At 42.3% G+C, this 23193-nt stretch overlaps 2 protein-coding genes across 2 annotated transcripts; both read right to left on the minus strand.

The window, feature by feature from the left end:
• Positions 1 to 2876: 2876 nt before the first annotated feature.
• LOC309495997 (uncharacterized protein) lies at positions 2877 to 12737 on the minus strand. The gene is made up of 10 exons (XM_082165911.1): positions 12249 to 12737; positions 11558 to 11604; positions 11279 to 11463; positions 10939 to 11036; positions 9425 to 9758; positions 9151 to 9261; positions 8870 to 8985; positions 5747 to 5957; positions 5110 to 5235; positions 2877 to 3003 (listed from the first exon to the last, which is right to left on the minus strand). Exons 3-10 carry the CDS (start codon positions 11460 to 11462, stop codon positions 2981 to 2983), a joined length of 1203 nt encoding a protein of 400 aa, XP_082022037.1. The 5' UTR covers position 11463; positions 11558 to 11604; positions 12249 to 12737; the 3' UTR covers positions 2877 to 2980.
• A 5750-nt stretch (positions 12738 to 18487) lies between these two features.
• Positions 18488 to 20266, minus strand: LOC309496516 (uncharacterized protein). Its single transcript, XM_082166498.1, has 2 exons — positions 20195 to 20266; positions 18488 to 19783 (listed from the first exon to the last, which is right to left on the minus strand). The coding sequence occupies exon 2, from the start codon at positions 19680 to 19682 to the stop codon at positions 18501 to 18503; it is 1182 nt and encodes a 393-aa protein (XP_082022624.1). The 5' UTR covers positions 19683 to 19783; positions 20195 to 20266; the 3' UTR covers positions 18488 to 18500.
• Between the last annotated feature and the right edge of the window lie 2927 nt (positions 20267 to 23193).

Below are 23193 nucleotides of genomic sequence, written 5' to 3' on the forward strand. Positions count from 1 at the left end.
AGTGTGTTCATGATATGCTACCCTACTTTGCCGCTTCTGGACACAGACTATATGCAAAGTCAGCCTATGTATACCTGCAAATGATGACAGCCCTACCTGAAACACATCCAGATGTCCACAAGAAATTTGAGGAGGGATTTCACGTAGTGAGGCGGAGCAACAGGTATTGGGCTGGACTGTCCACTGATCTCATTATTGAGCAGGTGCTCATGAGAAGTGTAAAAACACATGGAGGCTTAACAAGAGGAAAAGGATTTACAGAGACTCAACGCTTGGTGTGGGTCCTCTCAATGCCAGCATGTGCAAACATCAACAATGCTATGCAGTCCTTCACGGGTGTCTCATATGAGACCAGTGACCAACATAAAGACCTGTCCAAGGCAAGGCAGACTAGAGATGTCAGTGACACTCTTGCCCTGGTCACCTATCTCAAAGAGAAAGACCCATTCACTGAGAACCCTTCCCTGCACAACATTGCTAATGGTATGACAGCCCAGCAGGGAGTCAATTTTGAGAAATCAAGGGAAACTGGGTGCAAGATTTTGGAGTCTATGGTAGGGAAACCAGTGGAGGAATTCACCTTCAGGAAAGCTGACCAAGCAGTGACACTTGCATCTAGATCAACTGTCAAGATCAAAGGAGAGACAGTGGTAGTGGATCCACAGCTGTTATTCCAGCGGCTTGTAGCAGTGATAGACCGTTGTGAAGATTTGCCATCACAGTTCAAGTATGAACTCTGCAGTCACCCGCTTGCTTTGTTTGAATCATCAGATGTGCTCATTGTCCAAACTGCCATTGCCTCTGCCAGAACAAAAGACACAGTCTTAGTAGGTGATGACACAGACTTGTTAGTACTCTTGTTGCATCATGCTGATCTGAATGCACAGGAGCTGTTTCTGGCACCAGAACCAAAAAAAGCAACAAAAACAAGACGGATATGGTGCATAAAGCACCGTACTTGGTCCCAAAGTGTGTGACAATCTCCTCTTTATCCATGCCATTTTAGGCTGTGATTCTACGTCTCGTCTATTTGGCATAGGAAAGGGAATGGCACTGAAAAAGTAAAGAATGACACTAGCTTTCTCGAACAAGCTAAGGTGTTCAGCCAGTCACAGGAAAATGTGGGAAAAGGCATCATCATTGCAGCAGGTGAAAAAGCTCTAGTATCACTGTATGGGGGCGAAAAAGATGAATCACTGGATATGATGAGATACAGGCGATTCTGTGATAAAGTAACTCAGAACTCATCTCCAGTGGAACCTCAAACTCTCCCTCCGACGTCAACAGCTGCAAATTCGGGTCTTTTACCAAATGATGGAGTGGAAAGGGGGAAGTGAACGTGTGGACCCAAAAGACTGGGGGTGGCATGTTTTGGATGGGAGATTTATGCCAATAATGACCGATCAGCCTGCGGCACCACCAGAAATACTAGATGTAGTCCGCTGTAGTTGCAAGAAAGACTGCAGCACAAAGAGATGCACATGCAAAAAACATGGACTCCCTTGCACTGCCATTTGCGGAGAATGTCGTGGTACTAGCTGCACAAACTCACAGTTGCCTGAATATGAATATGACCGAGAGGGGAAGAACTAAGCAAAGAACAAACCAGGAACTGATATAGGGGGTGCCAGAACCAAGAGCCACAGAGAAGGGTGGAGGATCCAGGTTGAAAAAAAAGATTTAAAAAAAAAGATAAAAAACACACCAAAAAAACCCTCCCCTGTTGTTGCTACCTTGTCGTGGTGGGGAGGCTTGTGTGCCTCCGTGACCCTGAAGACTACCGGCGCTCGAGCACCTGCCCTTGTGCCCCTTGGTGCCCAAAGTTCCCTTTTGTCAAAGCAAAATTTCCTCTCCTTTTTTTGTAATTAAATGCCCTTTTGTGGATGCCTGCCCAATCTAACTATTAGTAAAATTAACAAATAATAATTTATCGGTAAATAAAATGACCCACATGATGACCTTTCACCTGACGAACTCAACCGGGACGATTCCTCACGCTGCACGCGCATTTTTTAATTTCGCGCGGCTACGCGCACTACCAGAGGATATCTTCAACTCTGCGGCTGCTGGTAAGCTGTGTTTCATTCTCAGCGAAGTGCTTTTGATGTTTGTTTACTTATTATTATTATTTTACAAGAACGACGTGAAGAGAGCATGCATAAATGTTGTTTATATTGCTGTGTGTAGGCTGTAGAAGTAACGTTAGCTTGCTGTTTAGGGAGAAAAGTTTCACGGGCGTCGAGGGGTCTGGTCTTTTTATGTTATTTATACTTTAAACTATTATTATTATTGTTACAATATTTATTTTAAAAACGTAGAGTGCCTTAAAAATGATCACAACACTGGTAAGGCTTACCAGTATCTTATGTTCCCTGCTGAAAAAAACAATAGAAACCATTACAGAATTGCTAATGGTTTCCACTACAAAACCATTACAAACCATCAGCTGTTAACCATTAAAACCATTACCAAGTGGAGTCCATTACGTAGTGTGTTTTGGGCCATATTCCATTAGGATTTATTGGTTTTAAGGGTTTCCATTACAAATTTGTATTGGTCTGTATTTTAATGGTTTCCATTACAGTTTTGTATTGGTTCTGATGGTTTCATTACAAATTTGTATTGGTCTTGAATTGCACATATTTAATGGTTTCCATTACAGTTTTGTATTGGTTAAGATTTGTAGGTTTAATGCTTTTAGCTGTTAATAATCAGGACATTAATTATATTTTTTATAAATTAATTTGAATTATAACTACTATTATACACAATTGATATACACTTCACACCAACTTTTCAATAGCTTACAGCTCAGGTTTTGTTTTACAAAAAGAACATGCACCTGACATACAAATTATATACAGTATTAAGACCTGCTTTTTTACTCAACCCAGCTGGAAATAAACATCTGACACAAAATATTAATATTACATTTTTATTAATTAATTCAGTTTTTTTTACATTAACACATTGTGTGGCTTCACTGGGGCTGACTGATTAGACCTGCAAAAAGAAGGAGAATTCATTAGGACAATGTACCTCTTAAACCACATTACCAGTATATAAGATTATTCATACATTATATATTTATATATATTCATCCAACATCTTTGGGCGTACTTTGAGCAGATTCAAGATCTTTGTAAACTTTGTCCACTAGTCATTTAAAGTTCAGCATTAGTCATCTTTTATTTAATCTTCTCCAGGTGTAGGTTTTAAATTATAAAACAGATAGTTCAACTAGGATGCACCGAAATCAATTGTGTGATAAATAAATAAATAGGTAAATTGGCTATTTGGCTAAACTGATTTACCAGTATTTAAAAAAAAGTCCTGTTCACACACGATCTCTTAAAGGGTTAGTTCACCCAAAAATGAAAATTCTGTCAGTAATTACTCTCCCTCATGTTGTTCCAACCGCGTAAGGCCTTCGTTCATCTTCGGAACACAAATTAAGATATTTTTGATGAAATCTGAGTGCTGATCACTTCTCCATAGGCTGCTAGTTGGCCCAAACTTGCTGGCCCAGAAAAGTTATTAAAGAGATCGTTAATATAGTCCAAGTGACTACAGTGGCTCAATCTTAAGTATATCAAGCGACGAGAATACTTTTTGTGCGCAAAAACAAACAAAAATAACGACTTTATTCCACTATTCATTTCCTTCTCTCTGGGCCTCGTAGTGTTTTTGCGCTGCGCGTCTGTGTTATACGTCATCACGCATCACACACATGACAAGCGTTGGCCAATAGTGAGCCTACGTGGTGACGTGTAACACAGACGCGCAGCGCAAAAACACTACGAGGCCCAGAGAGAAGGAAATGAATAGTGGAATAAAGTTGTTATTTTTGTTTGTTTTTGCGCACAAAAAGTATTCTCGTCGCTTGATATACTTAAGATTGAGCCACTGTAGTCACTTGGACTATATTAACGATCTCTTTAATAACTTTTCTGGGCCAGCAAGTTTGGGCCAACTAGCAGCCTATGGAGAAGTGATCAGCTCTCAGATTTCATCAAAAATATCTTAATTTGTGTTCCGAAGATGAACGAAGGTCTTACGGGGTTGGAACAACATGAGGGAGAGTAATTACTGACAGAATTTTCATTTTTGGGTGAACTAACCCTTTAACAGTAATTCACCAGTGAGGACTATGTGTGAAAGGGGCTAATGATGTAACGAGGTCCCAGGTGTTTGTTATGTTTTAAGAGTTTTACAGTGGCTTAGAAAAGCAATTCAGCCAATCATGAGGACCCGAACCACCCATTTTACAACACTACTCAAGCACTCAAGAAGTGTAGGAACTGATGTGTCAAAGAAAGTGGTCAAGCTTTCAACAAAAAAAGCTGCTCAACAGTTACCCAATGAAATGATGAACATAGAAATCTACAAAGATATTATTAGAAAACATTTCTAGGGCTGCAACTAACGAGTCTTTTAATAAGTAATTAATCTGTCGATTTTTTAAAATTATTAATCGATGAATTGGATAAAAAAAGTATAAATTTTCAACCCTTTATTCAAAAACAGAACTGACAGTGCAAATTTACAGTGCAAAAAATCTCCCGAAAGTGCACAAACAACAGGTTGCTCCTTGAACATCCCTGAGCTGTTAAAGTAATAAAATAAAATAAAATAAAATAAGTGGACTAACACAAAAAAACATACATATATGCTTTACATCTGCCAAATATATAGGCTTTTTTTAAATAAAGTGCACAAAAAGATGTATATATTTTTTTTATTTTTTTTAAAGGGACCTGAGCTGTCAGAACAATAAATAATTTATAAAAAATAATGAACAATACAAATCAGAAAACTTAACAGGATTTGTTCGAACGTCAGAACTTGTTCTCTACACTACACTCACAGATGCACACACTCACAAACTTGTGTTGTTGTTTTTTTTATTTTGTCAAAGATGTTATAAGCTTTAACAAAATGTTTGACATTATTTGACAAGCACATGCACACAAAAGTCTCACGCAGTTGGATAATAGGTCATTGCAATACAACCCCATCAGGCTGATTCAAGACAGGGTTGTATTCGCTATAACAACCGCCTCGCTATACATTATCCCTTACTTAAGAAATGGGTATTTAGATACTTACCACTGATGGTTTTTGTCCTGTTTATATCACTGATCTTCTCAGCCAGGTATTTCCGTACACTTAGGAGGCGCTTATTTATTTCCTCTGAGGTGTGACCCCTTTCCTCCAGCCTCTGAGACAGACACTCTGTTTAGAACACACACACACACACACACACACACACACACACACACACACACACACACACACACACACACACACACACACACACACACACACACACACACACACACAAATAAATAAATAAATTTTTTACTTCAAGTACTGATCATGACTAATGATTTACCAAATAATTTGTAAATACAAAGTGTTTCGTGTACAATGTGATAATGGAATGACAATAAATCATTAATAAATGCGCAAGATCGCTGTGAAAATACAGACCGGAAGACAAAAGACAAAGAGTGCAGTGCTGAAAAGGGGCAGGGCTACATAAGGTCTATAATGTGTCTTGTAGGGCCGTAATCAACCAAAGAAAATCTTGGTCGACTGAAGTCCAGAAACTTCTACTAAAAATCGACAAAAAATGACGTTAGAAAAATCAAGAACGTACCAATTAATTGACTAGTCAACTGGGAGATTACAGCCCTAGTGTCTTGTGTTGAGATTTAATTATAGCTAAATTTGACAGTTTTACCTTTGATAGCTGAGATTTTTTCTGGACTCAGAGGTGGTTTTGCCTCAGCCGTTTTTATTGCGTTACATTTCATCCCCGTAACGCTCCTCTGTTTGAGGACTGTGGTACCCCATATGACTACAGCCAAGCTCTTGCAGAATTTTGAGTCCCCCTCTAATCTCCTCACGACATCCCACTTTCCTGTGGGTATCAGGACTCCATGTCCTAGATCCTGAAAAAAAAATTATAATATGCATAAGACCATTTTAGCTCATTTAAAAGTAGAGGTCAACCATTATCAGGGATGCAAACACATGTATGGTCAAAAAAGAGAGAGGTTATCGAAGCCCTCGCCCCGCGGCAAATATCCAGCTACTTACATAATTGTGATGAATTTAATCCTTTGTAAGTTATCATTTTGCAGTGTAAGATTACAGTTAACACCTTTAAATATTACATAAATGTATTATGTATTTTTATTAAAATTAGTGAGTATATAAATCAGCAGCAAAAAGTAATTCTTGAGAAAATCTGCACAGTAATTTTATAAAATCTAAACATGTTAATAAAAACAAATTACTATTAGTACTCTTATAAAATTCAATCAGGCAATCATACATTTCACAATTTTGTATGAATGTCAAGAATTCAGAAGTGTAGGCCTATATATTTATATAGCCTACACTACACAGAAATAATATACAATTAAATTATGCTTATTTTAAATGTATTGTGCAGGCTAGGTATAAAAAATATAGGCTTTAAATAATCTTTCAGTGCGCAAAACCATGATAATATGAAACGCTTCAAAACAGAGCGCACAAAGCGCGTATGCGCATCACGGATGCAGAATGATGTGCTCAAAGCAACATGGAGTCACAGTGTGCAGCGCTGCGCTGCACTTAAATGCGCACATTGGAGAGAGTTTTACCGTGCATCCTGCTGTAACCGGACGAGGCGCGCGCGCTGTTTGAATACTGAATGGAGAATGATTGACAGCCACAGAGGAGGGAAAACGAGTTTCTGTAAACTTTAATTTAATGATGTAAATAGACTTCTGACCCTCACATTAAGCTGTGGAATGGCTTCAGATGACTTTGTGAAATTATAATCAGACACTCTCAGACCCAAGTCACCCAAACTGACGCGAAAAAAGCGGGAGGCGCCGAAAAGCGCACTGTTTGCATCCCTGCATTATATTGGTTTTACGGATTACTTGGCACCAATAGGTAGCAGGTAACTCAGGGGGCCATGGCGATGCAGGTAGTTTGAGGAGTCATGTAGGACTGGCCTCCGTGGCCTTGACTCTTGGCCACGATGGCTGGAGAAGTATGTACTTTTTTGCGTATTTCGTGGTTGGGTATTATTTAAATGAGGAACATTATGACTTCATGAGATCCAGAAAAATTGTATTATGAATTTATAATGCATGACTACCGCGCTGTTTCATTGTGATTAATCGTGCAGCCCTAGTTTAAAATAAGAATACTAATACCACACCTGAATAAAAAATGTTGTAAGGGTATACAGGGATAAACTAGATAACCTGGCTTCTCGAGACTCCCCTGCTTTGCATTAAAATTAGGGATGTCCCGATACCGATACTGGCATCGGGGATCGGGACGATACTGTCCTCATATACTCGTACTCATAAAAATTCCTGATTTTAAGTATAACGCGTGGTTCCCTACATTATTACAGGACGTGTGCAGGTCAAGAGGTTCCATGAACGCAAACATCCGAAGCGCGCGCCCCGCAAACCAGCGTCTCAGCGCACGAATACTGATTTAAATTGTCTTTCACGTATTGCGCTTGTACGGACGAATTCACACAAAATTATGTAAAAACTGAGAGATGTTTTTTTTCTCTGCACACATACATAGAGTAAAGCCGCCTCACAAACAGCTTGCGGGTAACAAAAGTTATTTTTCGTGGATTATATCGCTTTAACAGTCAAAAACATGCGAAAATTATGTCAATTTTCGGTCTTGGTGAGTATCCTCTAAACACAGTCGGTTATGTCTTAAGCATAAATCGCACTTGACCGTATCCGATTGTTAAGTCTGACGTCACGCGTGACGTTTAGCCTTTTCCGGGTCCAAGCGCTCCTCTCGTCCAGAAATAACAATGGTGGAACCTGTAAATTTATTTACGATCACGTCCTTCTTAGTGAGGCACCCTTGGCGGTCAAAAAGGGTTTAAATTCCTTTAACACCAACAGAGTGGTTAGTGTAGCTCATCACTCAGGTGGCATAATTAAGGGTAGAGTCCAGGCATCAGTGAAAAAGAAGATTTACGAGGTTGAAGTGAGTTAGCTCGGGACACGGGACACAGCACTGCGGCATTGTAAAAACACTCAATAATAACCAAAACACTAGCGAAAGCGGTAGGTAGGTAGAGAGGACCTGGACTTTGGACCCGGAAAGAGTATTATCGGAGTGGTTACGTCACGACTTAGCAACCGAATAATGAACACAGGATCCGTGCACTAGCTCTTAAAGGGACAGCAGCCATATGTGTCTGTCATTAATTTGGTTGTTAAAACAACAAAACATAGCTTTCATTTGAAGGAATCAGGATTAATAGCCTGTGTAATTTATTTAGTCAGGACTAAAATACTACCCAGTGTTATTTTACATTTGATTACTTTATTCAGTCTCTGTAGTATTTCTGAATACTAGTGTTAGACCTAAGCAAAAACTTTTCTCTTTATTTCTCTTTATTGGTATCTTTATCTATATCTTTATTGTATATATTTGTGCTACTTTTTTCAATTTAATTCAAATATTGAAATCAAGCTTCCTTGTGTTGTGTAAATTCTTAAGAACAAAATTACCCCATTGTAAAAATGCAATGAGTGAGCATACATTTAGGCGAGATAAATGTAATAATAATAATAAAAAAAAGTCTAAACTCCCCCCTCAAATTAAAAATTCCCCCCCATAAGAATCACCTAAGGGGGGATTTCCCCCCCCATTTTCCAAAACGAAATTCAGGCCCTGGATCGGTTACGGTATCGGTATCGGCAAGTACCAAAAATCAAAGTATCGGTATCGGACTCGTTCTGCAAAAAGTGGTATCGGGACATCCCTAATTAAAATGATAGGAATATTTAGAGTTTGTGTTTTACAGTCTACGAAATACTTTGTCATCCCTGTGTCTTATGCTCTGCTCCTCTGCTGGTTCTTCTGGACCGTGAACTGGCTGCTGTGGGAGTGGAGTCTGGCCTGCAGAAGAGGACTGTGGCTCCTTTTGTGTTACTGTAATATCAGAGTAAAGGCCCATTCACACCAAGAATGATAACTATATTAGTTTTTTTTAATCAATCACCGCCTATAACTTACATTTGAATGTGTCCAATTCTTTCTAAGAACTTTAAAAACATGCATGTAAAATTAATAGTCAAACAGTTTTAAAATGCTCACGTTTGAGTATTATAGCCGTTTGCTCCTCTGCTGGTTCTTCTGGACCGTGAACTGGCTGCTGTGGGAGTGGAGTGTGGCCTGCAGAAGAGGACTGTGGCTCCTTTTGTGTTACTGTAATATCAGATTAAGCAACACTTTTAATAGTTTTGTTGCAATAAAAGTGTAAAAATCACAGGCTATAAGTTGCATTTAAAAGTGTCCAATTCTTTCTAAGGACATATGATGATCTAAGATCTATGTTAAATTAATAGCCAACCAGTTTGAAAATGCTCACTTTTTTTGTTTTGGAAGAGCTCCTCTTGGAGATGAAGGTTTAACCGCCTTAGTTGCTGCAGTTCAGCTTTCGTGTCCCTATTCTCTTCTTTTAAACATTTAATTTTCTTCTCTTTTTCTTCATTACTCATCTCCTCCTCTCGCATCCTTTTTCTGATGTTGTAGTACTTGTCTTGCAGTTCCTTGTGTACATCCAAGGGGACATACTCATTGTGTGTTTCGTAACTGCTCTGGACAACTTTTTTCTTTTCTTTTAGGATTTCCATTAAAGTTTTCCGTTTTTGTATGCTTTGGACTGCTGGCTTTTTTTTTGTCAGGTCATTTCTCTTGTCACACTATAAAATAAACAAAAAAATATTTTTTTTACAGCAGAATTTGTGATTAACCTCATAGCTTTGATTGGTTTGGTTCATGACTTACAACACTTTAATGGAGACTATTTTTTAAATCCCTATTAGTGTTGCACGGTGCACCGATACTTCAAAAGTATTGCGATTCTCGGAAATTAAAAACGTCACGATTCCTAAATTTATTAGTATCGATACTTCTAAGAATGACAGCGTTCCAGACTTGTAAGAGATGTATTTCTTGTTCGTGTGTGCAACGCATGCCTCCCTATGGACGTCTGTGTTTTTTATCCTCACGCACGCAGCAAAGAAGCTGCAGCTGTCATGTGACAAACACTACAGCGAGATGGCTGCATGTGCGAGCGCAAGTGACGCCCGTTTCACACATACTCCGTTTGCAGTGGGTATGCGGTGCGTATTTTTATCCGTACCCATGTTAACAGGTCAGAGCTTTCACACTGCACGCGGTTGCAGTCCGGCGATGCGTATACAGCAGTGCAGAGATCGTTTCAGCACAGAGTCTATTTCTGCTGTGCTGCACGCGCTGAATTAAAGTGACAGCGCATGTTTTGTGGTCAAAATTAACACAGATTGACCTGAAAATGTAGTAATTTCACCATAAATGCGTTTAATTAAATAAAATGTAGTAATCTTACCATAAATGTATTTAATTTAATTCTACTTTTTCAGTCATCTTTTTTACTTTAAAGAATCAGAATCAAGATAAAGTTATAACCGGTAACTCTTACGTTTCTTATGATAACTGAGATAATGCTGCTAAATTTATTATTTTTTTACCTTGAATGTCATTGCTCTAATTTATTTTTGATATTTTGATATTTCATATTTTGTTCAAATGTTTAATCTGCTGTTCATATGTTCATTTATTAGAGTGTTATATGATTAGAATGTTGTCCCGATTTTAAAATAAATCACAACAATGATATTTGAGAGTGTTTCTTCCTTTTCAGGAAAAGTATTGAAAAAGTATCGAAATCGCAATACTTGACTTGGTATCGGTATCGAAACAATAATTTTGGTATCGTGACAACACTAATCCCTATGGGATAAATTTATGAAAAAACTACCTCCGGAACTACGCTGCTGAAAAATGTGCAGCAATAATGCACTCAATTGTATTAATTAAGAGATGCATTACATAGCTTACAGATGGATTCGTGGAGCTTTTGGTAGATGACCAGTCTTCCTCATCACTGTTGAGTGGAGGTATTGAGATTCGCTCACGCTTTAATTCCTCTTCAGATTCTGAAGAATAGAAGAAAGAAACAAATACAAGTAACAACAAACCAACAAAAAAAACTCACACAAAAATAACTACAGTTGTTTGTCGCCAAAGATGTTAAAGATGTTAGTGGTTGTTTAAGAATCTTTTGTAACAGTAACTGTAATACCCACATCTATGTTTAGAGCAGTGCAACAAATATTTTGACTGATATACTTAAAATTAAGATACAATTAGGGGGTGTAGTGTAGCTTTAAATACCTACCAGCCAATTTTAATATCTGTGCTTTGTAGTATTGCCCCTGGTCCTCTGGCGATTTCTTCCACAAAATACTGTATTTTTTCTTTGTTTCAAAATCTTTCACATCTTTTGGACAGAAGCCTTTTATGTTGTCCAAGGGCACTATCTGTCGGATGTTGTCATCGATATACCGGACGTAGGCAAACATGCTAACATACAAGACAAATGACAATTAATAAAAACACATTTTATTTCAATTAATTTGTATTAGCAATACAAAATGTCTTATTTGTGAATAATTACCTTGCAGCCACTCTCTGTTGCAAGCCACTACCTTGCTCTCTGTTTCACTAGAATGCAAATAACCAAATTACAAGAAACATGACAAAAAGGTCAAATAAAACAAATGAAATAGCATGTTTATAAGGCTGCTGTCGACCTAAAGCACGGATAACATATCGGATTGTTTACCGGTTTACGTTCACTTAAGACATTATATTCTCAATCAACTGTATACGTGAATACTGGGCAAGACATTGACTGAAATTAATTCGGTAACTTATTTGACTACTTGCATGCTGTCTGTGTCAGCCTTTAACATTACGTACGTTATCAGCTAACAATGGCTGGCGGTCAACCAGCATTTTTTGGGCGGCAAAAAGTCAGCGGCTTGACACGGTCGGACCTCCGGCGAACACCATCGGCAACCCGACCAATCTGGACCAACAGTCTAAACCGTGGACCGACCGTGGTCCGCCAGAAAACACTTATTATGAACCAGCGGCTCGGTAGCGGACCACTGTCGGGAAGGTGGTTCGCTGGAATAACGATGAGCAAAACGCCAGTGGGCCGCCAACTTTGCCACTGGTGGGCCGCCATCGGCCCGCTGGACCTATATGTTAGCTTAACGTTAGTCTACCTCAATAGCTGACAGGACAGAAAAGTAAATATTGCATCGAAAATAACAGGAATGAAAAGTATTAATGACACTTACCTGACAGAAAAAGTAAAAAGGGTGGTTAGCGGGCAGATCAGTTTAAATTATTATACCGTTATTTCAGTTGGCACTCTGTCACGCGCAAGCTAAGCTCCGCCCCCTTTTGACGTGATCAACATCTCGTCTCGAGCACTTTTTTCATCATTATTTATTTTTTGGGACAAATATGCGTAGAAATAGGCAAAAATATAAGCTATACCTGGAACCTCAAAGTAAGACAAAGATACCTCGCCAGACACTGTGTCGATATGACAGGCCAGGTGTTGATGTTGACGAGGAAGAGAGCCAAACAGCCAATGAAACAGGTACCGTAGTCACGCTTATTATCCAGTAGGATTGTCCCGATTATTTGAATACATTTGATTATTAAAAAATGTAAATAAAAACGCTAGTACATAGGACGGAGGTGATCCAGCAAAGTCTGACATACTTACTGAAGAATAACTTTTGATTTTTAATAGACAAATAAATAAATAAAAACCCAGAGAAAAGGAGAAGAATTCTCATCAGATATCAAAATAAAAGTCCTCACACAACATATACCTGTTAAATAAAAGTATTAACAGTGAAACAGAGATAGTGGTCATACGTTTCATATTTCTTTGTCATTTAATTTTTTTGTAGAAGGTTATTTAAATATTATAAAATACATTATTTGTGATATATTTACATATTTGTATATATGAGATTTCTTCAGCTTGTTTTTTTCTTGTTGCTTATGGTATTTTTAATAGATATGCTCTCAGAGGCAGGGAGTGAGACAAACAGCATACAGAACAGAGAGAGTGAGAGAGACAGCATACAGAACAGTGAGACGGAGAGCATACAGAGCAGCCATTCAATGTTGAGTACACCATTTGTGGTATGTGAAAGTTTTGTGATCTGTTTTCCTGATGTATTGAAAGCTATAAAAGGCCATAAAGTTACACATTCAAAAAAATAAGCATGGAAACAGGCAGCTACAGAGTCAGATGAAGTACAATTATTCACAGTCCCTCTTGCTGTCAGTGCAATGTCATGATTGTAACATAACTGTAACATTATTGTCAGAATGGTCCAGAAAGTGAAGCCACGATAACAACAATTAACTCCATATGCAAATTATCTGAACTGATGACAGATGAGTACAGTAGTGAGGTAGACATTGTACCAGGCTCAAGCAGACCTTCAGAAACACATGTGAGTACTAGTTTAGCTTGTTCTAATAAACATTTATAATGTACACTATAGTCACAAGTTTTAAAAACAATTGACTGAAATGTTTCTCTTGACATTAAAAACCTTTTGATCTAATTTGTTACAGTATTTATTAATCTTTGTTAACAAAAGTTTATAAAAATACAACTGTTTCATGATTGTTACATAGATGTCATGATTGTTACATAGATTTCATGATTGTAACACGGATGTCATGATTGTAACATAACTATAACATTATTGTCAGAATGGTCAATGGAAAACAGCTGAACTGATGACAGATGAGTACAGTAGTGAGGTAGACATTGCACCAGGCTCAAGTCTGTACTTTAAAAAATATATAACTATGAACCTACGTGCATATGTGTATGAGCAGACCTACACACAACAATACCTTTAACAGAGATGTTGCTTTTTTAGAGGCATGCAGTGGAACAGAGTCAGAGTCTGAGATAGACCATAGGACAGGCAGCACGAAGCAGAACACTCCTGATCCCCTGTCAGTGATTGACCTACAGCCTGACATGGACACTGCTTTGACTGCCACAGGAACTACCACAAAAGCTGAGGCCATGCTCATGATTATGAGCCATGCAGCAAAGCATAAAATAACTGGTTGCCAGTTACATGATTTACTGCAGTTGATCAATAAATTGTTTGGGCAAGAGGTTGTACCTCGATCCAAGTATCTTTTTTACAGAGTGTTTAAAAACAGTTGTGAGGGAGTAGAATTTCAGTTCTACTGCAAAAAAATTTACTTCAACATAGGAACAGTCCAGGAAATCAGTGAAAAACAAATTGATGAATGTGGATCATGTGGCAGCACTTTTGATTCTGGTTCTATGAATGGAGGTAACTTCTTTATCAATGTTCCTCTTGCCCCACAAATTCAGACTCTGCTTGAAAGCACAGAAGCAAGTGCCCATTTGAATTATAGGTTTGATAGGCAAAAGAGTCATAATGAGATGTTGTCAGACATCTATGATGGGGAGAAGTACAGACATTTGTCTGGCCCAAATCAGATCCTCTCAGATTCTCACAACCTATCATACATATTCAACTCAGATGGAAGCCCTGTGTTTAATTCTTCAAAGTTCTCTATATGGCCCATCCACATAATGATCAATGAGCTTCCCCCTGAACTTAGGTTTAAGAATGTATTGCTTGCTGGCCTTTGGTTTGGGCCAAAAGAGCCTGTGATGGAAATCTTTCTCAAGTCATTTGTGGACCAGGCCAAGACCCTAGCTGACACTGGTGTCACATGGCATAAAGAAGGGTCCGTTATTAACAGCAAAATAGTTGGCCTCTGTTGTAGTGTTGATTCCAAAGCGAGACCGCTGATGCAAAACACTACCCAATTTAATGGATATCATGGCTGCGGATTCTGTCTGCATCCTGGGAAGCTGGTTGATAGGGTAGTAAAGTATCCAGTTTCAGAAGAAGAATATTGTGACAGAACAAATGAGGAAATGGTTAGGGATATGGAGTTGGCTGTAGAAGGTGGGACAAATATTAGGGGCGTAAAGGGTCCTTCTCCACTAATCAACTTGCCATACTTTGATGTTGTCTGGGGTTTTGTCCCAGACTACATGCATGCAGTCTTACTGGGGGTTTCAGGGGTGGTGGCGCAATGGATAAGACACATGCCTTTGGCGTGAGAGACCCGGGTTCGAATCCACTGTGAGACACCAATGTGTCCCTGAGCAAGACACTTAACCCCTAGTTGCTCCAGAGGTGTGCGACCTCTGACATATATAGCAATTGTAAGTCGCTTTGTATAAAAGCGTCAGCTAAATGAATAAATGTAAATGTAAATGTAAATGTTTCAAGACAGATTACTAGACTCCTGGTTGAAAGTTCTTCATCCACACAGCCATATTATGTAGGCAGACCTGCCACTTTGAGAGAGATCGATGCTAGAATTGTTGGTATCCAACCTCCACACCTGATTACTCGACTGCCTAGAGGGTTGTCAGATAGGGTGCACTGGAAAGCCTCTGAGTGGCGATCCTGGCTCCTGTTCTACAGCCTACCATGTCTTGAAGGACTTCTTCCCCAAAAGTACTTGCAACATCTTGGCCTACTTGTATCAGCCATTTATCTGCTACTGAAGGATGAACTAAAACCTTGTGAAATCAACAGAGCTGAGATCTTGTTGCTTGACTTCATGTTCAGGTTTCAGATTTTATATGGCGAGTCACAGATGACATTTAACATTCACCTTCTCAGTCATCTTGCCAAGTCAGTCAAGTTGTGGGGCCCATTGTGGACACATTCTGCATTTCCTTTCGAGAATGCAAATGGCAAACTCCTGACTTTGGTAAAAGGAACAAAAGGAGTGGCTAATCAGATAGTTACCAAGTTTCTTCTGTTTAGATCAATTCCTTACTTCTCATCCAAGTACACAGTGAAAGAAGAGGTGTTACGGTTCTGTTCTGATTTGAACAAGTACCCAAGGGTCCAAAATACTGTCAAATGTGACAATACTACGCTACTTGACAATGGGAGCGTGCATGTTGTTACACAAGAAGAACGGGCTGCCTTCTGTGCCTCTCGCGTGTGCATACCTGATGAAGTTGTAGTGCACAAGCGCATGATCAAAGGTGGTCTGGTGTATACTAGCAGAGACTACACCCTATCTCAGAGACGAGATGAAAGCTATGTGAAACTATCAGATGGAACATGTGGGGTAATCGATAAAATTATTTCTTTCTCTGACACGGATGATCACATAGCATTATTATTAACAACATTTAAGGTAGCTCCCGTATTTCCACTACCACAACCTTGTGGTTTTGTTCCACACATTTCCATTGTGCAATGCTGGGAATCATCCAAGACAGAATTAGTTCCTGTTAGTTGCCTTCAGGGTAAATGCATGTGTATCAAAGTGGAAGACAAACTATACATTTGCAGTTTTCCAAACATTTTTGAGAGGGACTAGTACAAACCCTTGCCAGACGCGTGTGTGTGTTTGGCTGATGTTAAGTCAAGTTATGTTATCTCAAGATGTTTTGTATGTACAAGTGCTTGTAAGTAAAAAATGCAGTATGTATGGCAACAAACGTAAATGGCAGGTAAATGTTCTTGAGCCATTATTTTTCTGTACTATTTTGGCTTTCATAAAGTATTATATTTGATTCACTCCTTTTTATCTTTATCTTTAAAACAACCTGATGTAAGTGTTTTAAATAACTAGTTCGGCATAGTCTTGCGGCTGGTCATCCAATATCACTCCAAGATTTCTGACCGACCTTGATGGGGTGATTGATGATGATTCTAGCTGGATAGTGAAGTCGTGCTGTAGAGACGGATTGGCAGGGAGGACGAGAAGCTCAGTCTTTGCCAGGTTGAGCTGCAGGTGATGTTCCTTCATCCATGTCGAGATGTCCGCCAGACAGCTTGAGATCCGTGCAGCTACTGTGGGATCATCTGGTTGAAATGAGAAGAAGAGCTGTGTGTCATCAGCATAGCAGTGGTAGGAGTATAGAAAGCACATGTTGAGTAAGGTGAAAATAAGATAAAAGTGGGAAAGGAAAGGGAGAAGGAGATACTTAAGTGCCTTTCTGGTGTCCTTGCTCGGTGGAGTCGCGCAGGTAGAGTCGATGGTAGCTGCTGGTAGGCAGTACTTAAGTGCAATAAAACTGCAATCATTTTCACTCGCTGTTGTTAAAGTCAAAACGTGTCTAAATAAAATAAAATTAGAAAGTTAAAAATGAAAAGTAAGCAGAGATTCGAGGATAGGTTTACCTCGAGTCAAATAGAACACTGAACAATGGGAGAACGGGGTATTTCAGAAGAAACAACTAGCGCGCTCTTGCCGTCTCCACCAACTGACCGCTTGTCTGCTGGTTATGAACTGAATCCCTTTATTTATATCTTTCAAACAGTTGCTGTCTCGGCCCAGTAATTAAAGCAAATAACTCGAGAATGGGCTGGTAGGCAGTACTTAAGTGCAATAAAACTGCAAGAATTTTCACTCGCTGTTGTTAAAGTCGAAAACGTGTCTAAATAAAATAAGATTCAACTGACTGCTTGTCCCGCTTGTCCTTTACGTATAGTGGCGGGCAATAGCCAAGTATTTTAGGCTATTAGATTTTTTTTTTTTTCATTTGGAGAAACGTTTGATTTTACCTACTCCAAAACATAAACAAAAATAATAATACAAAAGTCATTTTTAAATATATTTTTGTTGTAATAATTGTAAAAAAATAATCTGCATCTAGCCTATTAACGTACTCGGTTACTAACGTAACCTCGGTTCTCTCTAGAAGAGGGAACGAGTACTGCGTAAGATATCTTACGCTAGGGGAAAATCCTTTTCCGCGAGATATTGAAGCCAAAAATTATCCTTAATTTTGTAATAATGCAAAACGCGTTGCAGCAGCAATGCAGACATAGGCGAGACAGCTCGCGCGCCTATTGGCTGCTCTGCGGCAACTGCAGCAGCCTATCGAGCGAGGCCTGGCGTGACGTCAGACCCAATCAGGGCACTTCGCGCCCGCTGCGTCACGTCCCGCCGAAATGGGCGTGGTCTAGGCCTATAAATATCGCTCGCAGGCAGCTATTATCTGGTTTTTCATCATCGAAGCAACCAGAGCGTGTGCATGCACGGCAAGATACGCAGTACTCGTTCCCTCTTCTAGAGAGAACCGAGGTTACGTTAGTAACCGAGTACGTTCTCTTACGAGAGGTCTCTCGTACTGCGTAAGATATCTTACGCTAGGGGACCCAGTGTAAAACGCCGTGCATGCTGAGATCTGACACCAAAGACCCAAGGGCGAAAGCCCGGGGTACATATAGTGCACAATCACTCAGTGAACTCACAGAGAGTCCGGGAAGAAGGAGGGGTGCAGCCTCACTTTTCCACATAAAGTAGCGTCGAAGGGACGCAAATTTCATCATACAGACAGGGCGGGGTACGGCCTGAACTGATGGGAAAAAATGTGGGTCTTACACAGTTTGCCCAGCTTTAAACTGTCGAAAATTGAGCTGTGCTCAGTAAACGCAGCATTCTGAGCTGAACGCATCAGGTCAGATAATACTGGTAGTTTAGACCGACAGCAGCCTGGCCTGCAGGGCGGGAACCTCTAGGTTATAAAACCTTATAAATGTAGACGGGGAGGCCCAGCCTGCCGCCATACAAATATCTTGCAAGGCAATCCCACTTGACCAGGCCCACGAAGAGGCCATGCCTCTTGTGGAATGCGCTCTGACACCCAAAGGGCACTGCATGCCCTTGGAGGCGTATGCCAGCGCTATAGCATCAACTATCCATCTGGATAGGCTCTGTTTCGACGCGGCTAGTCCCTTAGAACGTCCGCTAAACGAAACAAAGAGCTGTTCCGTCTGTCTGAAAACAGACGAGCGAGACACATAAGCTCGTAATGCCCTGACTGGGCAAAGGAGGCTCGCGTCTCTTTCCTCATCAGGGACCGGTAGGGCTGACAGAGAGATAATCTGCGCCCTAAACGGTGTGTTGAGGGATTTTGGAACATAACCGTGCTTAGGTTTGAGTATAACTTTTGAGTCATTGGGCCCAAACTCCATGCACGCCGCGCTCACAGAGAGCGCGTGCAGATCCCCTATGCGCTTCACTGAAGCGAGAGCCAGCAAAAACACCGTTTTGAAAGACAGGTGTTTCAAATTGATTGACTGTAAAGGCTCAAATGGCGCACCTTTCATGGCTTCCAGAACCGTAGAAAGGTCCCATACGGGGACTGAGGGAGGTCTGGGAGGATTCAGTCTCTTAGCTCCTCTAAGGAAGCGGATGACTAAATCGTTCCTTCCTATTGACTGACCAAGCGTTGTTTCTGAGAACGCTGCTATAGCCGCCACATAAACTTTGAGCGTGGAGGGGGCCCTGCCCCCATCCAACAGCTCTTGTAGGAAGGAAAGCACCTCCGTCACATCACAGTTTGTGGGTGACACACCACGGGCTGTGCACCAGCCCGAAAACACTGACCATTTCGAAGAATAGAGTCGTCTTGTAGACGGAGCTCTAGCCTGCGTGATCGTGTTTAATACTCCTTTAGGGAGTCCAACATGTACCCGTTGATGGCCCAGACATGAAGGGACCATAGTTCCGGGTGAGGATGCCAGATCGAGCCGCGGGCCTGTGAGAGGAGATCTCTCCTCACTGGTACTGGCCACGGGGCAGTACTTGCTAACTGCATCACGGCTGGGAACCAAGGTTGGTTTTTCCAGAACGGTGCTACCAGCAGTACTGAGCATCCTTCTTCCCTGATCCGTTCTATCACCTGAGGCAGGAGAGAGACGGGGGGAAAAGCATAGAGCGGGCGGCGGGGCCACACATGGGCCAGCGCGCTCCTGCTCTTGGAGAAAAATTCTTGACAGTGAGCGTTTTCTTGAGACGCAAACAGGTCCACTTCCGCTCTGCCGAATTTCTTCCACAGCAGTTGGACTGTCTGTGGGTGTAGAGACCATTCGCCTGCCGGAACATTGTTCCTGGACAGTCTGTCTGGTCCTATATTCATGATCCCTGGCACGTGCGCTGCTCTGAGCGAGCGCAGGTTGCACTGAGCCCATACCAGGAGGCGTTCTGCCAGCCTGTACAGTTTCTCGGATCTGATGCCGCCCTGGCGATTTATGTAGGACACCACAGACATGTTGTCCGAACGGACCAAGACGTGGTGACCTTTTATTTGGGGACAAAACGCGTCAGTGCGTTGTCTACTGCCAGCATTTCGAGGCAGTTTATGTGCAGGAGCTTCTCCCGTTCTGACCACTGGCCGAAGAACGGTCTGCCCTCGAGCAGCGCTCCCCATCCCGAGGTGGACGCGTCCGTGGACACCACTTTCACCCTCGGGGAAGTCCCCAGGCTTACACCTGATTGGTACCAGTCGTTCGCTTTCCAGGGTTTCAGAGCTGTAACATTTCTGATTGACCCTGAGGCGAAGCAAACCGGGTGCCCACGCTTCGCGTGGGACTCGCGCTTTCAGCCAAAACTGCAGCGGGCGCATGCGGAGCAGACCCAGCTGGAGCACTGACGATGCTGAGGCCATGAGACCTAGCATCTTCTGAAATCTCTTGAGCGGGACAGACGCGCCGCAGCGAAAAGAGTTCGCTGTGCGTCGAATGTCTACCGCGCGCTGTTGTGATAGTCGCGCTATCATGGATAGTGAGTCCGGTTCTGTGCCCAGGAAAGATATTTTCTGACTGGGAGACAGGGAGCTCTTCGCCCAATTGACACTCAGACCCAAATCCTCGAGGTGATCGAGTAAAATGGTCGTGTGTTCTATGAGCACTGCGCGAGATTGCGCTAGAATCAGCCAATCGTCCAAATAGTTCAGCACTCGCATGCCTCTCATTCTGAGGGGTGCGAGCGCCGCATCCATGCACTTCGTAAATGTACGGGGTGCTAGGGACAAACCGAACGGCAGGACTGTGTACTGATATGCCTGGCCCTCGAAGGCGAATCTCAAATATCGCCTGTGACGTGACGCTATCTGTATTTGAAAACACGCGTCTTTCAGATCTATTGACACAAACCAATCTCCTTGGCGAATCTGCACAAGGATTTGCCTGGTCGTGAGCATCCTGAACTGTCGCTTCACAAGCACTTTGTTCAGTTGCCTTAGATCTAGTATGGGTCTGAGACCCCCGTCTTTTTTCGGTACCAGGAAGTATCTGCTGTATAGCCCTCCCTCGCTCTGATCTTGAGAGAGAGGTTCTATGGCCCATTTGCTCAATAGTTTCGTCACCTCGGCTCGAAGTAGATGTGCTACTTCTGTTTTTACCGTGGTCTCGACGCGCGCCACATAGCGGCGAGGGCGTCGGCGAAACTGCAGCGAATAGCCTCTTTCTATAATGTTCAGCACCCACTTCGAAACCCCGGGTAGCTTTGCCCATGCGTCTGCATGGATAGCTAGGGGTCGAATACGAAGCGCGCTCCGCTCGCTCAGCGATGGAGAAGCTTCGGTGTGCTGTAACACAAGCGTGTCGCTCGTGACATTTGAGGCATGGGGCGCGCTGATGACAGCGGGCAGATTGCCCGCGCTCGACTCCTCTGCGGTGGTTAACCGCGAGGGGGAGGGCTGGGCGGTTCCCGTGGGAACTGTCATGTCTATGTGTGGATGTGGGCGCGGGACAGCGGGCACATTTATCACACCGAAAGCATCGTTCGCTTGCGTGAAGCGAGTGCACGTTGGTTTCGTTTTTACAGAAACCGTGAGACATGCATAACGTGGTGTTAGTGGGCACATTCACCATGTTTGAAGCGCAATCGGTCTGAGCCGATTCATGTGCGCGAGCCCTGTGTGACGGGCTGTGCTTGTGTGTAGAGATGGGCACTGGGCAGTGGGCATTCTTCTTACACATAAAGCACCATCGGCCGTGGCCGGGACACCAGAAAAAATTCACACTTATGGGATTTATCTGGGTAGCCGTAAAAACGGCGTTTGTGTGCAGGCAAGCGGGTGACAGAACCGACTTGTTTACTGCAGGATACACTGGAACAGTCACATTTACTGGAACTGAACGAGCGAGAAGTTGCCATAGAAACAGAGAGCGTCAACATGCTGGCGTTTATTGCAGGCCTGCGTGCATTACAACAGGCTTGTTCACTGCAATATTGACATTTCCAGTCGCCTGAATTCCAGAGGGGAATGGGAAATGTATAGGAAAAAGGAGGTTGGTCCGTCCGCAGCGGGACCAGAAAAACTCCCTTTTTTCCTTACGCCAGTGACGCACGGAACACCATAGAAACGGTGTTTGGGTGCAGGCGAGCGGGTTGTACAACGCGCTCGTTGGCTGCAAAATACACATCTGCAGTCGCCTTTTCAGGGAACTGACAGAGCGAGCATTGACGGCATAATTTTATCTGCCGGTAGACCCGGGGATCGAACGCGGGTCTCTCGCGTGCAAAAACCTGAGAGTCTGCCACTGGGCCACAGGGGGAGACACATTGTAACTCAGTTAGCGCGAGTATTATAAGAGAGCGTCAACGTGCTGGCGTTTGTTTGCAGGCATGCGTGTATTACAACAGGCTTGCTCACTGCAATACAGACATTTCCAGTCGCCCGAACTTCAGAGGGGAATGAGAAATGTACGAGAAAGAGGAGGTCGGTCCATCCGCGGGGGGACCAGAAAACGCTCTTTTCTCCTTTCGCCAGTGACGCACGGAAACCATAGAAACGGTGTTTGGGTGCAGGCGAGCGGGTTGTGCAACGCGCTCGTTGGCTGCAAAATGCACGTCTGCAGTCGCTTTTCAGGGAACTGACAGAGCGAAGCATTGGCGGCATAATTTTAACTGCCGCTAGACCGGGATTCGAACTCCGGTCTCTCGTGGGAAAAACCAATGATTCCGCCACTGAGCCACAGGGGGGGAACGCAAAGGTTTTCGGATGCACGAGCATATAAGAGCGTCACATGCTTTCTTCGGCGTATGCTTGCAGGCGCGCTTGTATTAAAACAGGCTCGCCTGCTGCAATATTGATATTTCCAGTCGCACGATCAGGGAACTGGGAATATGTATGAGCAATTGAAGGTCAGTCCATCCTCGGAGGGACTAAAAAACACATCTTTCTCCTTTCGCCGGTGAGTGACGCATGAATGGGGCGCAGAAGGCAGGGTAGCTTTCTTATAACGTAAAGAAAAACTAACCCCGACCGTCCGCTTCCAGCCTCCCTTGTGAGCGGCGCAGTTTGCGCGGCTTGAACAGAGGGAGAGAGAAAGCTAGCCCCGTGACCGCCCGCTCCTGACATCCTCTGTGAGCGGCGCGGTG

This window comes from Leuciscus leuciscus (assembly GCF_965113295.1).
Source record: "Leuciscus leuciscus genome assembly, chromosome: 4".
NCBI classification, from domain to species: Eukaryota; Metazoa; Chordata; class Actinopteri; order Cypriniformes; family Leuciscidae; genus Leuciscus; species Leuciscus leuciscus.